This window comes from Barbus barbus (genome assembly GCF_936440315.1).
Source record: "Barbus barbus genome assembly, chromosome: 19".
NCBI lineage: Eukaryota > Metazoa > Chordata > Actinopteri > Cypriniformes > Cyprinidae > Barbus > Barbus barbus.
Genome location: NC_136747.1, coordinates 14,402,616 through 14,424,641, shown reverse-complemented (window position 1 = coordinate 14,424,641; position 22,026 = coordinate 14,402,616). Strand labels below are relative to the sequence as shown.

At 37.2% G+C, this 22,026-nt stretch overlaps 2 protein-coding genes across 4 annotated transcripts in view; one reads left to right on the top strand and one right to left on the bottom strand.

Moving 5' to 3' along the window:
- The window catches only part of col16a1 (collagen, type XVI, alpha 1), a 78,252-nt gene extending 75,690 nt beyond the window's left edge, over positions 1-2,562 (top strand). For all 3 annotated transcript variants that reach the window (XM_079441322.1, XM_079441320.1, XM_079441321.1), the window contains one exon: positions 15-2,562. In XM_079441322.1, coding sequence (XP_079297448.1) covers positions 15-211 — 197 coding nt within the window. In that variant the 3' untranslated portion in view covers positions 212-2,562. The remainder of the gene's footprint in view (positions 1-14) is intronic.
- A 23-nt stretch (positions 2,563-2,585) lies between these two features.
- On the bottom strand, positions 2,586-21,463 carry col9a2 (procollagen, type IX, alpha 2). Its single transcript, XM_079441464.1, has 32 exons — positions 20,543-21,463; positions 19,076-19,150; positions 18,277-18,312; positions 18,114-18,176; positions 17,429-17,482; positions 17,112-17,147; positions 16,855-16,878; positions 16,481-16,534; positions 16,211-16,264; positions 15,838-15,888; positions 14,876-14,932; positions 14,519-14,572; positions 13,364-13,417; positions 13,142-13,195; positions 12,326-12,379; positions 12,184-12,237; positions 12,035-12,088; positions 11,892-11,945; positions 10,543-10,596; positions 10,025-10,069; positions 9,835-9,888; positions 9,699-9,752; positions 9,560-9,613; positions 9,309-9,380; positions 8,875-8,910; positions 8,701-8,745; positions 8,576-8,608; positions 7,074-7,220; positions 6,074-6,128; positions 4,273-4,461; positions 4,098-4,175; positions 2,586-4,015 (listed from the first exon to the last, which is right to left on the bottom strand). The coding sequence occupies exons 1-32, from the start codon at positions 20,612-20,614 to the stop codon at positions 3,810-3,812; spliced, it is 2,076 nt and encodes a 691-aa protein (XP_079297590.1). The 5' UTR covers positions 20,615-21,463; the 3' UTR covers positions 2,586-3,809.
- Between the last annotated feature and the right edge of the window lie 563 nt (positions 21,464-22,026).

The following is a 22,026-nucleotide window of genomic DNA, read 5'->3' as shown; positions in this document are numbered from 1 at the left end:
TCTGTTCCTCTCAGGTGTTCCTGGTCCTCCTGGTTACGGTAAGATGGGACCACCAGGTTCTTCTGGTCAGCAAGGCATCCCCGGTATTCCTGGACCTCCGGGACCATCTGGAACGAAGGGCAAGGATGGTCGTTGTCACCCGTCAGACTGTATGAGTATGCCTGTGGAGTACAATCCCAAGGGCCCTCTTCCCAAAGGTCCCATGTACTAGAAAGTGGTTTAAGAAAAGTAAAAGTTGGAGGATGGTACCCATTGATTGACATTCTCACAGTTACCTACCTGTACCTGCTAAGGCTTCTGAGAAGATCCATGGAGAACCAAAGGATTAATGTCATTTCCTTTTCACATGATGCAATGCAGAAACACTAGTTCACCACCAATGGGGACATTTATAAATTATCGTCTGCTGATGAACCAGTGAAGAAAGGCTAAGCATTAACTTACACCACTACAATTTGGTGCAACATCCCAAACTTGAGTGCCTTAACCCCTAAATACTTGCCCATAATGCCACTTGCATCATTTCTGAGTTTGTGTTTTACAATTATAGACTTCTAGATCCCCGGACATATAAGGTGTTGACAGTCATTATTGGTGCCCAGATTTATTCAGCATTCAAAATTTTTCATTTCTTTACCAGCCCCCATAAAAGATATTGGTTTCCATCTGACACTTCACACCAATCTTCAAGGTCATTTATTAAATACAACTTAAAATCATCCATGGCATGCTGTTGATTCATGCAGGAATTATTTTGACTCAAACCTCAGTTTGTGGAGAAAAAAAAAATGTTACAACATTATTTTTTAATAGTTAATTTTTTTCAAAGTGAGGTATGAACCAAAATGATTTTCTGCCGAAAATGCCACAGGTGCTGTTGTTAGGGCTTGTATTGAATCTGTAATGTTTCTTTGATAATATCTTTGTGAGGGGGTGTTTTTGGCAGCTGCTAATTTTGCTATTTAACTGCTTTAGCAAAGACAATGTGGCATAAATATCCATCTGTTTCCAGTGAATAATTCCTTCCACAGTGTGAGCCGTTTAATCTGAAATAGTTTGAGGTTATCATTAGGCATAGATAAAGTTACTTAATTATTTGAAATGAACATCCCCAAGGGCTTGTGTTGTACATATTCATATTTATATGTAATGGCTTTTTGTAATTTTTTTGAAAAAAAAAAATGGACATCAGCATGGCAGCCCTTTTTATGGTCGTCTCAGATATTTTGGAATAATTTTATAAGATCTAAACAAATGGATGTTTTGTAAAGGTAGGTTTTATATGCAATTTTGGGTTAGAAAGCAATTTTGTGATGTATCACGGGACGGAAAGAGATTTTATTTTTATAAGAATATTTCAGTGACACCTAACTCTCGATGAGCTCTGTGATGACATCTCCTCCTCCACCACTCTGGACTCTTAAACTTGAATTTTCTTTGATATACTGTACCACTTGCAGCTTCTAGAACACTCTAATCTCAAATATGCTTTGCTAGTCATCCTAAACATCCGAACCCAACCTTCACCGTTCAGTCATCTCTAAAGAAAACAGCATCTCACTGATTCTCTGCTGCGTCAGCCAGTCTGATGCTTTCACACTCTGCACTTTATCCTCTCGCTGTTGCTCCCTCGGTCTGTATGTGTGTGTGTGTGTGTGTGTGTGTGTGTGAAGACTCTGTATCTATATCGGGAGGATAGCTGAAAAGTTTTTTAGCAGAGCCAGTCACAGTTCTCAAATTATGCAGTTTTCGTGACGTGAACGTTACGAGCATGTCAATTTCAGATCGGCCTTTCAACCACTTTTTATCCAAGCTTTAAAAAATCCTCCCATCATCATGCATCTCGTCATAGCGCTATTTGTAAGTAAAGTCATTTGTGTGCAAATTTTTTCTTTGAAGAACTTAAGAGAAGCAATAAAAGTTTTGAAAGCAGAGTTCTCTATGGACTCATTCACTTGTCAATCCCTAAACAACATATCTATATATCTATCTTCAGTTTGTAACAACAGCAGCAGTTTTGTATTCACAAAGGATGACTGAAATGTCTTGAAATTGAGCCCAAGGGTACAGAGTTTCCAGTTAAATTTAACACTTTGTAAATAACAGCATATATGATGATGGTGTGGTGGTTTGGAAATAGAAATAAGATTGCTTATACTGAAAAGGGGCGACAATGTTGTAACCTATAGTGATCAGAATATGAATCAGCAATGTAATGTGAGAAACATGAGTTGTGTCCCAAATGGTGTACTATGCATTATGTCTTCTACCATCTGGTGCAGGAGTTTTCAAACTTGGGTCTAGGCAACCAAATAATATTTTACACTTACTTAGCTTTTAAATTTTAGGATGGGGTCCCTCACACAAGGAAGATGATAGATAGATATATATACTGACTCTTATGTATGTATGTGTGTATGTATGTTACCTAGATGATTGACTGACGGTATTGCCATGACGACGGAGATCATTAGAAAATTGCTGAATACTGAGATTCCAATCAGAATTGAGAATTCCACAGACCTGTGAAATAATAAAAAGAAATGTATCTATTGTATCCCTAAACAAAGGTCTGGAGACAGTTTAAAGGTTGTTTCTTTTGCTTAGAAAAAAAGTAACGCCAATCAAGGCTTTATGATTAGATAGTGTTCATGTACATTTAATGCTTGCTACTTTATCACGGACAAGACATCAAAATGAATACATTTTATTAAAACTAAAAAGAAGTTTGAGGTCCAGAGGAGAGAAAATAAGTTCTTCAAAAGTTAAAATCATTGTTCCTCTCAGATGTTCACGATACAGAAGAACATTGAGTTTTACAAAACGGTCCTCTTTATTGATTGGGGTAAATCTGAACAATCAGGCAAGAAAACTTGGAGTGTTTACAGACGAGCCAAAAAAGAACAATAAATAGTCTGTTAATGAAGATAATCAGTTCTTTTCTAAGCACATAACACACAGTATGTTCAAAGTGGCATACAGGTTTGTAATTCACCAGAAAGTCTGAGCTTTGTTTGGAGTTTGATCCTGAATGCTGATTAAATTCATTAACTCTGGATCAGTTTTATATTCTAAACCCACGCTGTCCATACAAAATTAATACACATTTACAAAGATTTACAGCATGGAATCGAGGATAAAGTTAATGGGAGCACGTTGCCATCTCACCTAGAAGAGCAGATCAAAGGCACTGCTTCATGGGGGAGACAGGAACAATACAAAACAGGGACATAATGTACACATGAGGTATCAGCTCGAGCCGGGGAAGATGTTCACTGAAGCACAAGGTAAATGAATCTATTAATAAAGTAGCTTTGAATACTTTTTATTGGTTTAATTATAGGGGAATTTCCTGGCATGTAAAAATCTCACCATCATCCTTTATCTTTTAGGAGTGTGGATCAGATGCATAAAACAAATAGTAGTTTTATGTAAAAAAAAAAAACAGCACCTTTGTTTTGAATGTCATTCTCACAGTTCTTCTAGTCCAGGGCGCACGATGATGATGTCATCAGTGATGTCACTGGCAATGTTCTCACATTTCTCTGTACTGTGAGGTTGGACAGAGCAGCAGCGGCTGACATTGCCAACTTAACACTTCCTTTCCGTAGATGTCAAGTCATATATAAACAATCCTAATACATACAAAAGTTCACAATATCAAGCAGCAGCTGTTCCCTCCCCCCTCACAATGTGTCCACTGAAGAGAAGGCCTGTGTGCCCCTCTTTCCATGCTTCTCCCCCTTTTGTTTCTTTCTGACTCTTTCTTTCTCTCCCAGATGTTCTTATGCCCCAGTAGAGGGCTTGATTTAAGTGGATGGGCCCTTGACTGTTCCCGCCTCTTGTAATCTGGGAGAAGTGTAGACGGATGCTGCCAAACATGCAGCTGCTTCACAAAATCCAGGAAGACCAGGAGAACCAGCTTTTCCAGGACGGCCTGGCTCACCCGCTGCACCCTGGGGTCCTCGCTCGCCTGGCCTACCGTCACGTGCAGCACCATCAAGACCTGGAGGACCTGTGAGAAAACAGGATGGGCCGCTGAGTAAACCACTTTCCCTTTGGACAACTCGGAGTATACAGGTGGACTTTGAATTTACCTGGCAATCCAGGTGGTCCCGGTTGGCCAGGATGTGGTCGTCCAAGATCTCCTCTCTCTCCCTTTGCACCCCTCTTCCCTGCAAAATAGAAACATGGGGATGATGTTTACAGTAATGAGGCTTGACTTACAGTATTTTCTCAAGAGCAAGATCTATATTTAGAATGTTTTTTAACCTTTAAGGCCAGTGTTTCCTATCTGGCCTGGGCCCCCGATCATGCCAGGAATGCCACGGCCGCCTGGCAGTCCATGAGGACCCTGAGATCCTGGAGGTCCAGGTGGTCCTGGAGGACCTGGAGGTCCCATCACACCTGCTCCACCCAGCACAGCTCTCTTAGCGCTCACCGCTACAGCTGCTAACTTCTCTGTCAGAAGAATGCAAGTTCAATATAAAATGATTACGTTCAGATACAGTAAATGGTCATTCATGCAGAACATGTTTTTAGAACATCATGTCATGTGCAAGATGCTGCAAACACATTTTTTATTATTGTTTTTTTTACTTAAGCGTTGGGTTTTTAGAATGCCATGTCTTGTGCGATACTGAAAAAGACATGATCGCAGCAGTCAAACGTCCATTTATCACAAACATAAATAGAATAACTATGGAAAAGTAGCTCAGTGAAATGTAAAAACTTCAGATGCAGGGCAGTGGAATTTAAAAATGCAAGGTCTAGAGACTGCAGAGGACTGGGGGAAAAAATGAGTGACTTGAGATACTTTTCTTAAAATTTTTGCTTATTTTATCTTGAGTGGCATATCTTGAGTGACATAAGAGCAACGATCAAGCATTCATCTGGCACGTGTTTACATAGAAAAACAACAGAAAAGCAGTACAATGGAGTGGAAAAACATTTTCTGTGTGAAGCTCCTCATGCGCAAGAAGCTGCAAAGGAGCGAGGCTAAAGCACAGCGGTCAAACATATCTATCTATTGCATGTTTAAATAGAAAAACAATGAAATGTAAAAATGTGAGTTCTTTTAACTTGAGCTCTATGTTTTTAGAATGCTGTGTTGAGGACCATGAACACGCATTTGCTTTGAAAAATATAAGACGAGGGCAGTGAAATGTGGGAAAGCGCAGGTCCTTGAAACATGTTTTTTAAAAGTTGAAAATGTTGCAAAAAACATGAACCCAATATTCAAATATGTCTGTCTAGCCTGTTTACATAGAAAAACAACGGGAAAGTAGAAGAGTGGAATGGAAAAACGTATTCTGTGTGAACAGCCCCTTATGTGCAATACTGCAAAAGAGGCTAAACATGATCGCAGAGGTCAATCACATCCATCTAGCTCATGTTTACATAGAACAGCAGTGAAAGAGCAGCACAGTGGAATATACGAAAATGCGTGATGGAGGTGGTCAACCCCGAAAAGAATGCCTGCAAATAATGTTGAACCTTAGCTTAGCACACAGTCACATCTCACCGGGTGTCCTGCAACATTGGGTAAATATCATTAAGATAACAATCCAGAGGTGGATATTCATCTGTTGACCAGTTCTCAATGTGTCACAGTGACCAAATCTCCACATCTAATCGATTTTCCAATGGGGAACGAGAGAGGTATGCTTCACCTCAGTTCAGGTGAGTGTGTGGGTATGTACAAGTGAAGGTATGTTTGCAATCTCATGCTGAAAGGCTGAGGGATTACATTGTGAAATGGTGGGAGCCAACAGAGGTTATCATGAGCTGGTTCAGGACATATCTCTCTTGCAAAATAGAAGGCCAGAGAGCAGAGACCGACAATCCCTGAGAAAACAGAACTGTGCAAGTCAATTTTGAACAGCTGATAAATGGCGGTGTTTGGCAGGAAAGCTGTCCCTGAGGAGTGATGATGCACGTTAATACATTTCAGTGGATGAAAAGTACTGTGTAGATCTAGCTCAATAGATTACAGCTGCCCTCTTCCTGACACACTGATTGCAGCCAATTTGGATCGCAGCCATTTACAGAAAGAACAATGATTGCTACTCACCTTGAAGCATCTTCAGGACCACGTCAATGATGTGTTGATCTGTAGCATCACGACCCTGAAAACAAAATCATAAGAATGAGGAAAACACACTTTGCCAATTCGCACACCCAAAAAATTGAACATTTTGTCACCATTTATTCTCATTCCAAACCTGTTTGACTTTCTTTTCTGTACAGAACACAAAATAAGTTACTTAGAAAAATGTCCAAGCTCCTCTTTTCCATGTGTGACCAAGGACCACAAAACCAGTCATAAGGGATTTTTTTTTTATTATTGATATTTAAACATCATCTGTAAGCTTTCCATTGATGCATGGTTTGTTAGGATAGGACAATATTTGGCCGAGATACAACTATTTGAAAATCTGGAATCTGATGGTGCAAAAAAAAAAAAATCACAATGAAGCCCTTAGCAATGCATATGACTAATTAAAGATTAGTTTTGATATATTTACGGTAGGCAATTTACAATATATCTTCATGGAACATGATCTTTACTTAATATCCTAATGATTTTTGGCATAAAATATTTTTTTTGACCCATACAATGTATTTTTGGCTATTGCTACAAATATACCCCAGCGACTTAAGACTGGTTTTGTGGTCCAAGGTCACATATAATGAAAGTAAATAGGGACCACAGCTGTTCATTATTTTAAAAAAGAGCAGGTCAGGAAGCTAAACATCTCCATTTGGATTTGGGACAACATGATGGAGAGTAAACGATTTCATTTTCTGATGAACTATGCCTTTAAAAGGGTGAAAGAGAAAGTGTCTTCCTCACCACTAAGAGTTCTTATTATTTTCTGCAAGTGTTTCTCTATTGAGCTGATCACTGCATGCTACTGCAACCTGTCTGGCTGGTGTAACACTTTGGCTTTGTTGTATTGGAGGCAAAAATGCTGTTCTCTGGTAAACATAATTATTTGTTGGGGGATGTAGGTTGGGAATTCTGTGATGGAAATGGTTATTGGGCATTGTTGATGCTATTCAACACTCACAGGTGGTCCTTGTATTCCTGGCATCCCTGGAACTCCTCTTTCTCCATGCAGGCCACGTGAACCAGATAAGCCTGCAGGACCCTGGTCTCCTGGTTTACCGGGATCTCCGGTAGGGCCGTTGTGCCCTTGATCGCCGGTCACACCTTGCTGTTGATAGAGGAGGCAGTAATTAAGGAAATAATGAAACTGGGATCACTATTGGTTGTTTTATAAGATGATAATGCAGATGAAACAAGAATAATTTTAAAGGTGAAATATGTAATTTCTTTACCACTAGTGGTACAAAATGGAATAGCAAAAATAATGTAAATATAAGTGATACTTGATATTTTTTATCAGTTTTGCATAAAATACTGTATATATACTACATAAAATAAAAAGGTCACCATTTATTTTAAGGTCAGATTCTCGCTATTAACAAACCATTAACTACATTTGCCTTAATTTCTTTTATAATTCAAAGATTGTTGTTTACGTAAATTTAGGCATTGGGTAGGATTAGAGATGTAGAATATGGTCGTGCAGAATATGTGCTTTATAAGTACTAATAAACAGCCAATATGTTCATAATAGGTATGCTAATAAGCAACTAGTTAATAGTGAGAATTGGCCCCTATTCTAAAGTGTTACCATTAACAATTATTAATAATTTACATAATTACTTTTGCACATTTTATAGTCTATATTTTATATTTATTTTATAACTTATAGCCATTTAAATCATTAGTCTGGTAGCACAAACCTTGTTGCATGTCAAATTGTTGGCCAGAGGAATCATACGTTTAAGCAAACTCATATTGATGATTGTTTCCGAACAGGTTTCCTGAACATGCCCCATAAACCAGTGTTATATTAGCATTATTTGTAAGCCGTTTTTAAACTTAATAAAGTTTAGTTTAATATTTAATTCATAATTGTATTGACTATATTTATTAATATTTAAAAAAATGTTTTTTTAGCTTACAGTACATATTAGTCATTTTTATGTGCTTTTGTCATTTTTATTAGTTTAATATTTCTAGAATTTAGATTTCATATATATTTATTTCAGTTTTAGTATTTTGACTTTTATTTCAGTCAGCCAACTTGTTCTATTTTATTTCAGTTCGTTTTTAGTTCAGTTATTCAGTTTCATATTTTCATTTTAGTTTTTTTTTTCATTTTAAGTTTTCATGCATGTAATATTTATATTTTATGTGATTTCAACTTTATTTCAGTTAACAAACATGATTTTTAATCATTTAAATTTAATTGTGTTAATCGTCATTTGTAGTAAAAAGTAGTCCTGCCCTTATCTCACACCATTGTTTAGGGCAAAAGTTAACATGTCAGAGGGCTTGTTTAAATGTGCTCATAAAACTGGGACAGCATACAGTATTTTAAAATAAAAAGCTAACACCTTTGACATGTCCTTCACCATTGTAAGACAAACTAAAAAAGCTGGATCTAACTAAATTATGTATTTCACCTAGCATTATCAGTGTTCTTCACTCTGTCCTTACCTGTCCCTTAGGTCCAGGCTCCCCAGATTGTCCCTGTTAGATGGAGAGAATGCAATTTTAAGATGAACAGAAGTCCTCTGGAACCAATCTATTAAATAAATGTATCCGACTACAGCCTTATTTACCTTCTCTCCTTTCTCCCCAGCCAATCCCTCTACACCAGGATCACCCTGTGAAAGAAGCAGGTGAGATCCATCAATGTCACCTTCAGTCGTTATCTTTTATGATGTGGACTGTGATGTATGGTTTCTATTTCACTCCATAAATACGTGTATGTATTTATCTGAGGGTATACTCACAACGTCTCCCTTTGATCCCACTTTGCCTTGGAATCCCTGTGAGGAGATTCAATTGTACATCAGATATCTCTCAGTGTCAGCTCTAATGGGTGAGGCGCAGGGAATTTATTGTTGGTAATATCCTATTTTACCATAAACTCTCCGAGCACATTAAATCAACTGGCTTTTACTGACAATATTCAATGTATTAAACGGCAAGGATATTGTAGATTAAAGGACAACAAACATTAAAGTGTTCTTAAGATCATATTTCATACTGAATTGAGGGGTATTATTTGGAAACATGGATATTAATTATCTAAGTGCATAGATGTCCTCTAGTGAAAAGAGTCAAATCACGAGTGAAGACTGCCCCCATGTGGTCAAACCTCATCACTCTATCAGTTTTAACAGGAAGACTGTGTTTTAATTACTGTGTTTATATGGTCACAAACCTTGTCACCCTTAGTTCCAGTTAGACCCTGAGCACCTGGGACGCCCATGGGTCCCCTCTCTCCCTTACTGCCCTGCAGGTATAACAGAGAAGACCAGTAAAGGTTTGAAAGGAAATTTGTTTGTAGTTCTTGTTGAAATTTATTTGAACAATTACCCAATATTTCCTGGGTTTTTTACCCTGGGAACCCTGATTATAGCAGAAAAATAATCATATATAATTAAATGTCTAAAAAATAATAAAGAAACTTACAGGCAAGCCAACAATACCAGGAGGCCCAACTGGTCCTCTTTCGCCCCTGTCACCCTATTGGACAAGAAGTGAAAATTTAAGAAAAGAGCGTTTCCTTCAATGTTAATGAAATGATTTGTTAATGAGGATGGCCACTGACCTTTGGTCCCGGGACTCCCTCCATGCCAGCTTCACCTGGAGGACCAGGCTCTCCCTGAAAGAATAGGAAACATAATGAGAAGCCAGAAAAAGTTTGGGGATTATGCGTAAAACTGACCTTGAATGATGTAACATACTTGAGGTCCTGGAGAACCTTGCATTCCCATCAAACCTCGGGGTCCTGTCTCACCCTAAACTCAAAAGAACAAATTAATTGTTGAAGGGCAGAATGAAGCACTAATGGATAGTATAGTATCAACAGACATCCAAAAACTATGGTTCCACAAAAACCATGTAGGCATTCATAAAATACCTGCATGATCTCACCTTAACTCCAATTCCACCCTTGGCTCCAGGCATACCAGGCAAACCCTAAGAAATATGAAGAATTGCATGAAGAATGAATGCAGTGACCCCTGCAGACCTCCTTCATGTCTGTCCTCTGTGCTGATATCAGAGCAAGGCTGCAATAACTCATCCTGTTACTGAGGGTGCCTGTATTATGGCTTGCGCAGGTACGTTGTGATGGTTTGTATCATAACCAGCATGCTCCATTACCCCAAGTCACCAGGAGAGTCATGTTTGATGATGATGAATAGTTAATAGCGGGAGCAATTTCAAGGTGGTTTAGGCTCCAAAATAGTCAGGGCAAGAATGTCACACTGTGACTGTAGGCAGAAAATACACTAAACTTTTACTTTTTTATCTTTAATCACCCTCGTTTAACAAATGGAAGACAATGGACAGATGTGAGGAAGATGGGAAAGGGTTCCTTGCACATCTAATGCTGACAATTACTGTATATATGATATAGAAAGGATAATGAAATTTAAAATTCTACTTACAGCGTCTCCCTGAAGACCAGGGGCTCCAGGTCTTCCATTTTGTCCTGTAGCTCCCTAAAAAAAGTACAAGACAGTGCAGTATTCATAAATAAAATATATATATACTGTATATATACACACTCTAAAAATATATATATCTTTAATATCTTTAAAGGTGCTATACAGCACCTTTGTCAAATGGTGCTATGTAGAACCATAAGAGGTGCCATATTGCATTGGATTTCTTCAACAAAAATGGTGCTAAACATCACCAACAGTGGTTCTTTGGCTCGTAAAGAACCTTTAAAGGGGCTTTACAGGTTCTTTGTACGGCAGTGGTGCTATATAGCACCTTAATCACCCCAAAGAACCGCTGAAGAACCATACAGGAGCTTGACAGTTTCTGTATACGGTAGCGGTACAGCCCCTTAGTCATGCCAAAGAACCAGTGAAGAACCACTGAAGCACCAAGATTTGCACTGAAGCACCAAAAGTGGTTCCCCTATAACCAAATAACCATTTTTAGTGCTGTATAACACCATTTTTTAGAGTGTAGATGTCACGAACTCAGCCTCTGTGGCTCCCTCCGATCACCACCAGAGGGAACCCTCACCTGAGTATTAACTCTGTCATTCGGACTTAATTTCCCATCACACCCCGTCTCTGAGACTAATTACCTGCACAGGTGTTCCCCATTGACTGGTCTATTTAATCTCCACCCTTGCTCTCATTGCCAAGTCTTGTTCTTGCCATGTAGACATTTCTGAGCGGTTATCCCATGTTTGATTTCCTGTTGCTGACCTGGACTGTTTACCCGTTTATGAAAGAACTCTGCCTGCCTAATCTAACTCTGCCTGCCTTGCAGATCTGTAACGAGGAGGCAGTGTCTTTAAGATCCATGTTCAGCTTTATTATCACACAAGAATAGTCATACAAGCATAAGTCAATCACGTAGGCAGGGCAGAATCATAAACAGAGTTCGGGCTAGAGGTCTGGGCAGGCGGCAGACAGATAACAAAACCGATCAGCAAGGCAGGCAGAGTCAGATTAGGCAGGCAGAGTTCTTTCATAAACGGGTAAACAGTCCAGGTCGGCAACAGGAAATCAAACACGGGATAAACGCTCAGAAATGTCTGCATGGCAAGAACAAGGCTTTGCAATTTTTTTAATTAGTAATTGGGCGTGTAATAATCAGGATCATGAACAGTTAACCAGTCATAGACATTGATAAAATAAAGCCCTTCGGGATGAAAGAAGACTTGTTCATCCTGTCTAAATGTGCATTATACTTTACATATGTCATGTGTCTTCTTGAATAATGATGGCTTCTGTGGGAATTGATTTAAGAGCTGAAAAAGAGCCATCCATACCTTTATTCCTGGGATGCCAGGAGTACCATCTTTTCCATCAATTCCTGGAAGACCCTGACAATGGACATTAATCACAAGATTAAGAGCATAAATTTAGGAGACGTATTTTAAATTGCATTTAAATTAGCTAGCTTTTTACTTACGTTTCCTCCCTTCTTTCCGACCACTCCCTGAGGCCCTCGTACTCCACGCTCTCCCTACAAGAACAACAGTAAAAGTTTGATAAATTAACATGTAGAAGGACAAATTAATGGCGGGATGAATAGATGTGAATAATATTACTAATACTTACTATGTCGCCTTTGTCGCCAGGCTCTCCAGGTGGTCCTTGGGGTCCCTCTTCACCCTGCAATGCACCATAAGATTATAATTTTGACCTTTTTTTTGCTCTGTTATGAAAATGAAATGTATTCAAACAAGTCTTGCCGACTTACAGGGCGTCCAGGGATGCCGATTGGTCCTGAAATTCCTTTATAACCACGTGGTCCCTGTCACAGAGGTTATGAATCACTTTTAAGTTTTTACAGATTGTAAAACAAAGTTATAAAAATTCAGTCAGTGGAGATTTGCTGTCTTACAAATGCAATTGAAGTTGTGCAATGTTTGTTTGCGTTCCACTGGGGTTTTTTCAGAATATAATAAAACACATGCAAATCAACCCGTACGCATAATTCTGTGGGGAAGCTAAAATAAGCTATATGCACTTATATTTAAAACCGCCTGGCAAGATTATTGTCTCATCTCACACACAAAGACTGTGTAATAAAATTAGCCACAGATTTAATGGACCAAAACCACCCAGCCTCAGTTATAGATATGCTAAATGTGTATTATCTGTCTTCAACCCTGAGGCAGATTGACTATTCCCCTCTGTTAACTAATTATTATTTATGTATTAACATTTTGAAATAGATTTTATTTTTAGATTTTCAGTCTTAATTTTAAGTTTTAATAATTTTGTGCTTTTTAATATGTCTGTTCAGCTTTTTTATTAATTTGCCACTTCAGCTTAAACTTATTTTATTTCAGTTATATTTCTAATTAAGGTTTTTTTTTTTTTTTTTTTTTTTTTTACTGTAAGTTTTCCATCTAACATCTTATTTTATTACAGTTTATTAAAAACAAATAACAAAAAAACATAGGTGAAGCTGGCACCTATCCCTTTATATATCTCTATACAGACCAGTCAAAATCATATTTTATGTATCCATAAAGAGATACCGAGTAATATTTTTGGAACTATGACTCACCGTCTCGCCTTTGGGCCCCACCATTCCTGGATACCCTCTCAGACCCTGTGGACCCTAAAGTTATTGTGGTAGAGAGAAGCATACATATTTTATTCCACAGGTGATCTCCTATAGGACCTTCATAAAAGATACTGCTACAATTACTTGCCATGATGTAACAGCAACAGAGGCTTAAATTATAAAATGTCTAAAGTCAAACCAAAACAGAAATAAATACATTACTGGAGGGCCTGGTATTCCTTGTTCACCGGAGATGCCCACTTCACCCTTTACACCCTGAGGATGAGAATACAAGGATGAATCAGACACTTCCATTCTGAAGAAAAAAAAAAAAAGTCCGCTTTTATTTTTGGATATTATGTGGTTTGTCACTTTGGCCTTCTTGCTAACATTATTTTTTAAAATATATGACAATTTTGATTATGCACTTCAGATATGTGAGTTCTGAATTTGATAGTCAATCTCAAAGTCTGCACTTCCCAAAGACTTGAGCTTGGATAGTCGTGCTCTGCATTATGGGTAAAGCCGCTCTGTCGCTGTAGTCCATTCTAATGTCCTTGTGGGGCTCATTAAGTCTGATTAATTCACAGCACAGTAGCTTCTCAGTACCTGCCGGCCCCCTTTTTCCTTTCATCCGGGTCAATGTGTTCTGTCTGTGACTCAGACTCAGATTAGAGGCAGTTATATGCCTTGAGGGGCTTCATTAACACATAATCCTGGGGCACCTCAAAGCATGATCTGGATGCTTAATAATAAACATTGTTTATTTAGCCTTACCAACCAATCAGTATGTTTGTTGTTCTCTGCATGTCACACACTATGATATGAGATTAATGAAGTTTAAAGTTGAAAAGGGACGCATTTCATGTCATTTCATCATTCAAAAAGGTGCTCACATGCGCCCCTCTGTGGTTACACAGTGTACACACCATTTGTTACTTGAATAGAACAATCACAACGTTTAGTATGAAGCCAGGCCAACAAAATAACAAAAGGATTTTCAAATTAACATTTTTGATTATTATTATTATTATTATTAATGCTACTACTATTACAACTAATAATAATAATAATAAATAATAATATTTACAAATGTTCCATTAGTTAACATCAGTTAATACATTATTGACTAATAATAACCAACAATGAGCATTTCATTTGTTACAGTAGTTCTTTGTTAATGTTTTTTAATAAAACTATACATTTTCATTGTTTGATCTTTCTAGCTCAGGTTCATAAGCAACATTACATTAGGATTAATGCATTAGAAGCACATTGTTAGTTCATGTTAGTGTAGTTAAGCAATATTATGAAATGGAATATTATTGTAAAGAGTTATTATTATTATTACAAGCATCATCGTAAAGAAAAACATACCACTTTTCCAATGCTTCCTGGATCTCCCAATACCCCAGAGCGACCTTTATGTCCCTGTGAGGAAAATAATTTCATGATCACTCATTAAATTCTGCCATTTTGTAAAATATTTTTCAAATGCTGATTGGTCAACTCATCATTTCATGTACACAACAAAACACTTGTACAGTCATAATGGAAAGACTTGCTAGAGTAACATTTAATCTTAGTTTGTTTGTTTGTTTGTTGCCTATTTTGTGAATGCAGTCATGGGGAAAGTGGTTGCAGGCCTTTGAAATGCCCTTTAACCATAGGCTTGAGTCGTATTAACTCACAACAAAGAAATTTGAGAAAAATATTAAATGTTAACTTACTGACCTTCACTCCCTGTAGGCCCTGAGGACCTTTCGGCCCAGGTGGACAGTTGGTTGGACACTAGAACACACATCAGCAACATCGGATTAAAAAAGCGCAACATTCCAGATCACATAGGCTAAACAATCCCTGTCAGATCTGTTTAGCTGAGTGAAACATTCCTTGGATTTTTATTTATTTATTTATTTATTTATTACTAGATCTCATTCCACCAGCCCTCTAATTACAGTAAATTGATGAAAAGGATTGATCCAGACAGAACAGGGCGCCAGCTGGGCAATACAGGCCAGAGAAGCAGTCACGCAGTCTGCCACGTGATCCTCCAGTGCTGAGCAGACTCCTGGCAGGCTGACTGCAGATTACAGCCCTGGGACCCGATCTGCTTCTTGATCCAGAGAGGTGCTAATGGGCAGAAGCCTTTGATGGCACCCATTTAATGAAGCTCATTAGGAAAATCTATGAACACTGAGATCAATAAGGGGTGTGTAAGGTCTAACGGCAAACTCTGAGAGGAAACCAAATACAGAGAAAGTTTGGTTCTGAGTATTTGAGGGATTTCAAGGATTTTTAAAATATATTTTTATTGGGAAAAAAACAAGTGAAAAAGCCTAATTAAAATGTATTAAGCAGTTATTTTCATTAGTTTTATTTGGTAGTCCTACTGTTTGCAAATTTGTACAATGTTGCTGTTTGATCATGTGCAGATTATTTGTTCTCTTATAAATTTGTACCTCCAAATACTATTTTTTTTATTTGAAATCAAGTTTTATAATTCTTTTTTCAAGCTAGCTAATGTGGGTTAAGGCTTTATTTTTCTATTCTTTTCTGTTCTTTTCTTTTCTTTTCTTTTCTTTTCTTTTCTTTTCTTTTCTTTTCTTTTCTTTTCTTTTCTTTTCCTTTCCGGAAATCTACTTGGGAATTCAGTTGTGGCACATCATGGTTTGGGAGTGAAACTGTCACCTTACCTGGAAGTCAGCACTGCCTTCCTCTAGACCCAAAAACTTTCCTGGTGGACCCTGAAAATGAAAAAAAAATAAAGATAAGGAACACTGAGAAAGATGATATAAATGTAGGTGGCTGGGAAGGAAAAGTTATGTTTGGAGAGTTTATTATGAAGTAATACGGCTCTGAAGCAGATCCCAAATGGATGCCTTCGCATAAAATGAAATAAAATGTGTGCCTAGAATTGCAGTAGTTCTGAGATGAGATGTCATTTTACACTGTTCTGACGCTGAATTATTATCAGCCCTACAGCTTTGTACAGAGAATTGGATTTTGCAGTTTGATTTGAGAAGACTACATTTCAAAGTGAATTAAATGAATCATTCTGTGACTTACTGGCTTTCCAGGAGGTCCGGGTAATCCTGGACCTCCAGGACTTCCCATGTCCCCCTATGGAATGAGAGATTTGAGTTCAAGTAGGCATCAGTTCAGTGATCCTTTTAATTACATTGGTTTGCTGAGTGATGTTTTTTTTTTTTAATAATTAAAAATATTCAAAACTACAGTCTTAGCTAGTAACAAAGGTTAAGCATGAACAGCATTCTTAACCATGAAAGATGTATATACTGTCATGTTATTATGAAAATATATTTGAGTGAGACCCACCTTTGGCCCAGTAGACCCAATTTGTCCAGGAAGCCCAATGGGGCCTGCTGCTCCCTGTAATGAGATAATGAACAGTGAAATGAGATACATGTTTATTAATCTAATACACTAATAAGAGTATGCTGTTGTATCTAGAACAGACAAAACCTCAGTGGGCTAAGATCCCATAATGTTTCAGAAGGTTTTGCCTTTAGCACATGCAAAATGTTTTAAGCAAACAGATAAGAGCACCAATCATTCTCACTGAAACGGCATGGGACAAAAGCAAACCAAATTGGTTTTATATAACAGCCATCAGTGTGTGGGCCCTAAGTAAAATAGGAAGGAAAGGCAAAGGAAGCAAAACAAAATTATTTATGAACTGGGTTACTTACAGGAAGTCCAGACAGTCCAGGTCCCTGAAGGTAAAAAGAAAAAAAAACATTATTAGTAACAGATCTCGAATGTAGTCCATTAATACTGGAATACAGTTTATTGCATCTGTAGAAATACTCAAACTCCAAAAATCGGGAATTTTACTATTTTTGTATTACAACATCACCTGTTGAACCGCAGGAGTAACTGCAAGTGGTGGTCTTACACCATTATTTTTATTGTTCAACAAATTCATAACATATTATTTTATACTTACAGGCCGCCCTGGTGGTCCACCAGGCCCTGGCTGACCCTGTGAAAATCAATAAAACATAATACGAAATTAGATTCCATTCATTATACACTTTTTGAATAACATTGACTGAAAAGATTATATATTATTCATAATATCCTCAATATGCAGACATAATATTCATGTTATTCATAATATTGTTTTCAGTTGCTGTCCTCTATTACCATTTGTTAAATATTAACTGATATTTTATGTATGTTTGTTGGCCAAATGATGATCCACATGAATATACATTGTGTGCACTCTGCATCCATAAAGAAAAGAAAATATTATTTCCTGACCTTTGGTCCAGGATTACCACGAGGGCCCCTCTCACCCTTAGCCCCAATCAAACCCTGGAGACAGAGAAAAACAAGCCTACTGAATTATACTCAGGCAGTAATTATTTATATGGAATCATTCACTGGGTCATGTTAGCACCTCTAAGGTGATGCGAAGAGTTAAGCAGGTCATTTATAAGCAGAACATTTACAGTAATATGTGAAGATCCATGTGCATATTCTCATTCAGTACCAAAACATTTAAAAAATACATAGATAGGTCCTCAGATTCACAATCTAGTGGGAGAAAAAAACAGGGATTGGCATTCCAGAGCAGATTAACCAGAAAATCCAATTAGGAATGTTTGCTTCCTAGCATGTGACTGAGAAAGTCTAGGACTTACATCTCCTTTCTCAGTCTCATGCCAGCACTTTAGAGTAGAGGTGTGAATAACCTTCACCAGAACATGATTTCAAATGCCATTGTTCATTATAAAACAAATGTAATCATTCAAAATGAGCTCCAGGTTTGCTTTGTTTTTTAATTATATGAAAACTTGAGACAGGATGCTGAAATGTACGTTATTATTCACCTCCAAATAACTTAGGAAGAAATAGTTTTTTTTTTGTCCCAACTAAATTATGACTGATGTATAACCGTATGAAAGTCCATAATTGTAATTCCTTAATTGTAGGTGTTACTTACATCAATGCCATCATCCCCGGGAGATCCATCCGGACCAGGCTCACCTGGCTCTCCCTTTTGACCCTGTAAAGTGGTTCACACATGACAAATACTCTCAGTTATTTGAGTATGACTTTCATATGGTAGTGTAAATATATAAATATCAGCTGTGGTTACTACTTACTGCTGGTCCAAGAGGTCCAGGAGGACCCTTTTCACCCTGTAAATCAGAGAAAAAACATGAGCACAGAGAACTGGGAGAGAGCAGACAGTGCCAATATAAAGTATGGAGACAAATCACTAACAGCAAAATAAAATTAAATAATACAATTAAATTAATCCAGTGGCTTATATTGATTGATTGACAACATACACTAAAACACATTAAAGTACAGTACAGTATTTCATGAACTTCCTAAACATAACCTCAAAATTCTCGTGGGCTCTGCTAAATGTAGCATGTTAGCATAGGTAAATAAAATGTAAAATAAAAAGATGTGTATAAGCTTCTTCAAACAAGCTTCTTCTCCACCCTGACCTCTTTATAAGGTCAGATTTACAGTATTTTGAGTTTGTGTCAGAATTCTATATACAATAACCACTATAAGTGTTGATGAATATATGTATGCATTTATCACTGTTTATGGTTATAAAATCGAAATATCCTGAAATAATAGAGCTTATGAAGGAACGTGGGGGATTCTGTTTCTGTTTTTGATATGCAATGGATCAGTCGGGCCTGTTTATCCTGCTGAGTGTCTTTATACTGAATCCAGCCTAGGCCACAACTGTATCAAATAACCAACATCTAGCACTCTCTCAGTATGGGAAAGAGGCAACCGCTAACAGAACCTTTCTGTCTGATTATTTTTATTTCTTGCGCCCTCTGTTGGCAAGATTTTGGTAGTGCAGATGAATACAGGGCTCATGAAACAAGGTGCACAATGCCTGTCTTTGTACCAGCTCGATACTCCAATACTCACATCAATGCCGTCGGCACCGGGAGTTCCAGCGGGGCCAGAGGGACCAGGGGGGCCCTGCGGTCCGGGTGGACCGGTCTAAAATAAAACACATTAAAACAGTTTCTGTTTAATCCTTACTAAAGGCTGTTTACTGATATGCACTGACAAATGCTTCTAAACAGCATTCTATATTTAATTCCACATAACTAGCCAAATGTATGTTAAGAATTAATTCATGTTGTCGTATTATTAATTTATATTCATATGGTAATTAGCTACATTTCTGGCAATTTACAAAATTAGGTGAATTCCTTTAGCATCCAAGTCTAACTGTGGAGAATAAACAAACAAATACAGCCTATATTGTTTGATAATGCTTGTTGGGACCTCAGACTAGTATAATTTTATTATTATTTATAATACTATACTAGTATTTATGAATATTTTGATATATTTTCAATTTTAGTATTTATTTTACATGCTTTTGTTTATGTGATTTTTTTAGTTAGTCTTAGTTTTTCATTTTAGTTAGTCTTAGTTGCTTAGGCCACATTTTTTTTTTTTGGTTAAGTTTTTTAACTGAAGGTTTTATTTAATTTCAGCTTTATTTCAATTACTCAAAATACTTTTATTAGTTTTAGTTAACGATAACAACACTGCCTCAGACATGTTTACTTGCTCAAATTTGATATAGAACAAGGTTTATGATGAAAAATAAATTAAAAGCAGAAGCTGTGCAATCAGGGTATCCGGGGTGGGAAAAGAAAGGCTGGGAAGGTTTACACAGACCCTCCCCCATTCAGCATCAAAGATGCATCTGTTTTTCAATGCATTACTTGATAAGGTGGTTGAATAAAAATGAATGCACTTTCATTTAATCTATTGCATTTTATGCATATGAGCTGCATGCAAGCATTGGGCTAAGGTGGTCCTTCTAAATCTGACAAGTATGTGCTATTCTGCTGAGAAAAGTTTCAGGTTCTGTCTGTTTGAATAGCAGCTTCTGGCAGCAGTGTATTTTCAATGGTCTCTTTGTAGTCTCTCCTTTTCTACCTTCTCCTTTCTCCTCGCTTCATATTTTATTCAGCAGCTTTCCATTTATTCATTTCATTTACTGATCTGAATTGTTTACATTTTTTCAGAATCAAAAGATAACACTGACTGAAGTTAGCAGGCCTCTTGTATCTGCATGTTGTAGAAATCAATATTATCCACTCGGGTAAACTTTCAGAAGATCAAAAAATTCAAAAGTCTTGCAACTTTGAGGATCAAAAGTCTCCAATATACAGGTCAAACTGTTATCAAACTAATGAACTAATTACATGAATTTCATCAAAATGAACTTTATCTATTGGCATTTTGACTGACAATCCAGTCCAATCCACAGTGAATCACATCTCAATCCATAACATGTTCTCCAAGATGCATGGCCTCATTCCCAAGATCATCCAGCACCAAGAAAAAGTAGATAACCGCAGCCAAACTCACCACTTGCGATAAGGCCAAGCAGAGCACCTGCAACAGGACCAGGCTTCTGAAGATGATCAAGAATCTATCCATGGTGAAGAATCGCTATTTAAAAACCAGTCGGCCCAACGGTTTCTCCAAACCTTGCCACCCTCTCTCCTGGCTTCTCAGCCCAGGATGGTGGATCCAGGGAAAAGAAAGGTGTGTGGATGTGAGTGTGCGCGCTGCCCAGGACAGGGGGAAAAAACACAGTGGCTGGGACCTGAGGGGAGGAATGAGAGAGGTGTAACCCAGCCCTACAGCCAGCCCCTGAGAACTCAGAGAGCTCAGAGAACCCAACGCATTGAGGACCAGACAGACCTGAGAAGCCATCACACACTGGGAGGCGGAGACTTCTGATGATTGTCCATGCATCCAGCAGAGCTCTAGAAAGCTAACTGGACACAGCTGCATTTGCGTGTTTCTCACGCCCCCATTACTGAATACCTCTATTGATTGTTGAATATGTACGCTGAACATCCAGTCGTTGACTTAGTGTACAGTCTGTGGAGCTTCTGGACACTGGAATGTTTGTTTTTGAGGCTATATAAACAGATACTGCTTTAGGAAGCCACAAAATGAACAACTCTAGCAACTTTTCCTGTTTTGTTTTTTTTTTTTTTTTTTTTGCATATGACATTTAACCAGCTGAACTCAAGATGGTTTTGAATGCATGTATGAAGTCAGTTCCCCACTGGCATATGTCTAATGACAAGAAAATATCCAAAATCAACATAATTTTGTCAGTTGTAAGCATTAGGCAAGATCTTGTCACACTTTTTTTTTACTAGAGAGGGTGGATTTATTTAAAAGAAAATGTAAAATAAATATACAGTATGTTTATATTACAGGTCAAACACATGACATTTGATATTTTGTACTATTTTGTGTTATTTTAGTATTACTAATTTATTACTAATTACTAACATAACATTTATTAATATTTTAAATTAGTTTTTATTAATTTATTTTAATGTTGTTTAAATATTAGTAATTTTGTTGTATGTTTTTGTCATTTTTTAGATTTTGTTTGTTTTAAACATTTATAATGAATTTTTATTTCAGTTTTCGTTTTTTAGTAACAGCCTTATTCCATGTAGTCGCCATAGCTGCATTTCTAATCTTATCTAATTTTATATTTCAGTTTTATTTCAATGAACAAAAATGTTTTTACTAGTTTTTATCTAGTTTTTGTTAATGACAACAACACTGATGAGCTGTGACAGTGGGATCTGCCCTTATAATAATCTAGAATGGGTTTTTTAAACTATGTAAACACTCAAAAAAAAATTTTATCACAATTTTTGTAATTAATACATTTTAACACATGAAACAAAATAATAATAACAAAAAAAAAACTGAGAAACCTTTTCAACCTTTTTGTTAAAATCTATATAGCACAAAGTAAAAAAAAAGTGTTTGAATGCAATATAAAACCACTGAAAGGGGAAACAAATATTTGAATA

Excerpts from the sequence above, each read along its gene's own strand:
- col9a2 (XM_079441464.1), bottom strand. The coding sequence starts at position 20,614 with ATGGATAGATTCTTGATCATCTTCAGAAGCCTGGTCCTGTTGCAGGTG. Across the intron at positions 9,753-9,834 it reads AAGGTTCTCCAGGACCTCAA|GGAGAGCCTGGTCCTCCAGG; the intron begins GTATGTTACATC and ends CTATTCTTTCAG. Across the intron at positions 6,129-7,073 it reads CAGGAATACAAGGACCACCT|GGTCGTGATGCTACAGATCA; the intron begins GTGAGTGTTGAA and ends TTTTGTTTTCAG.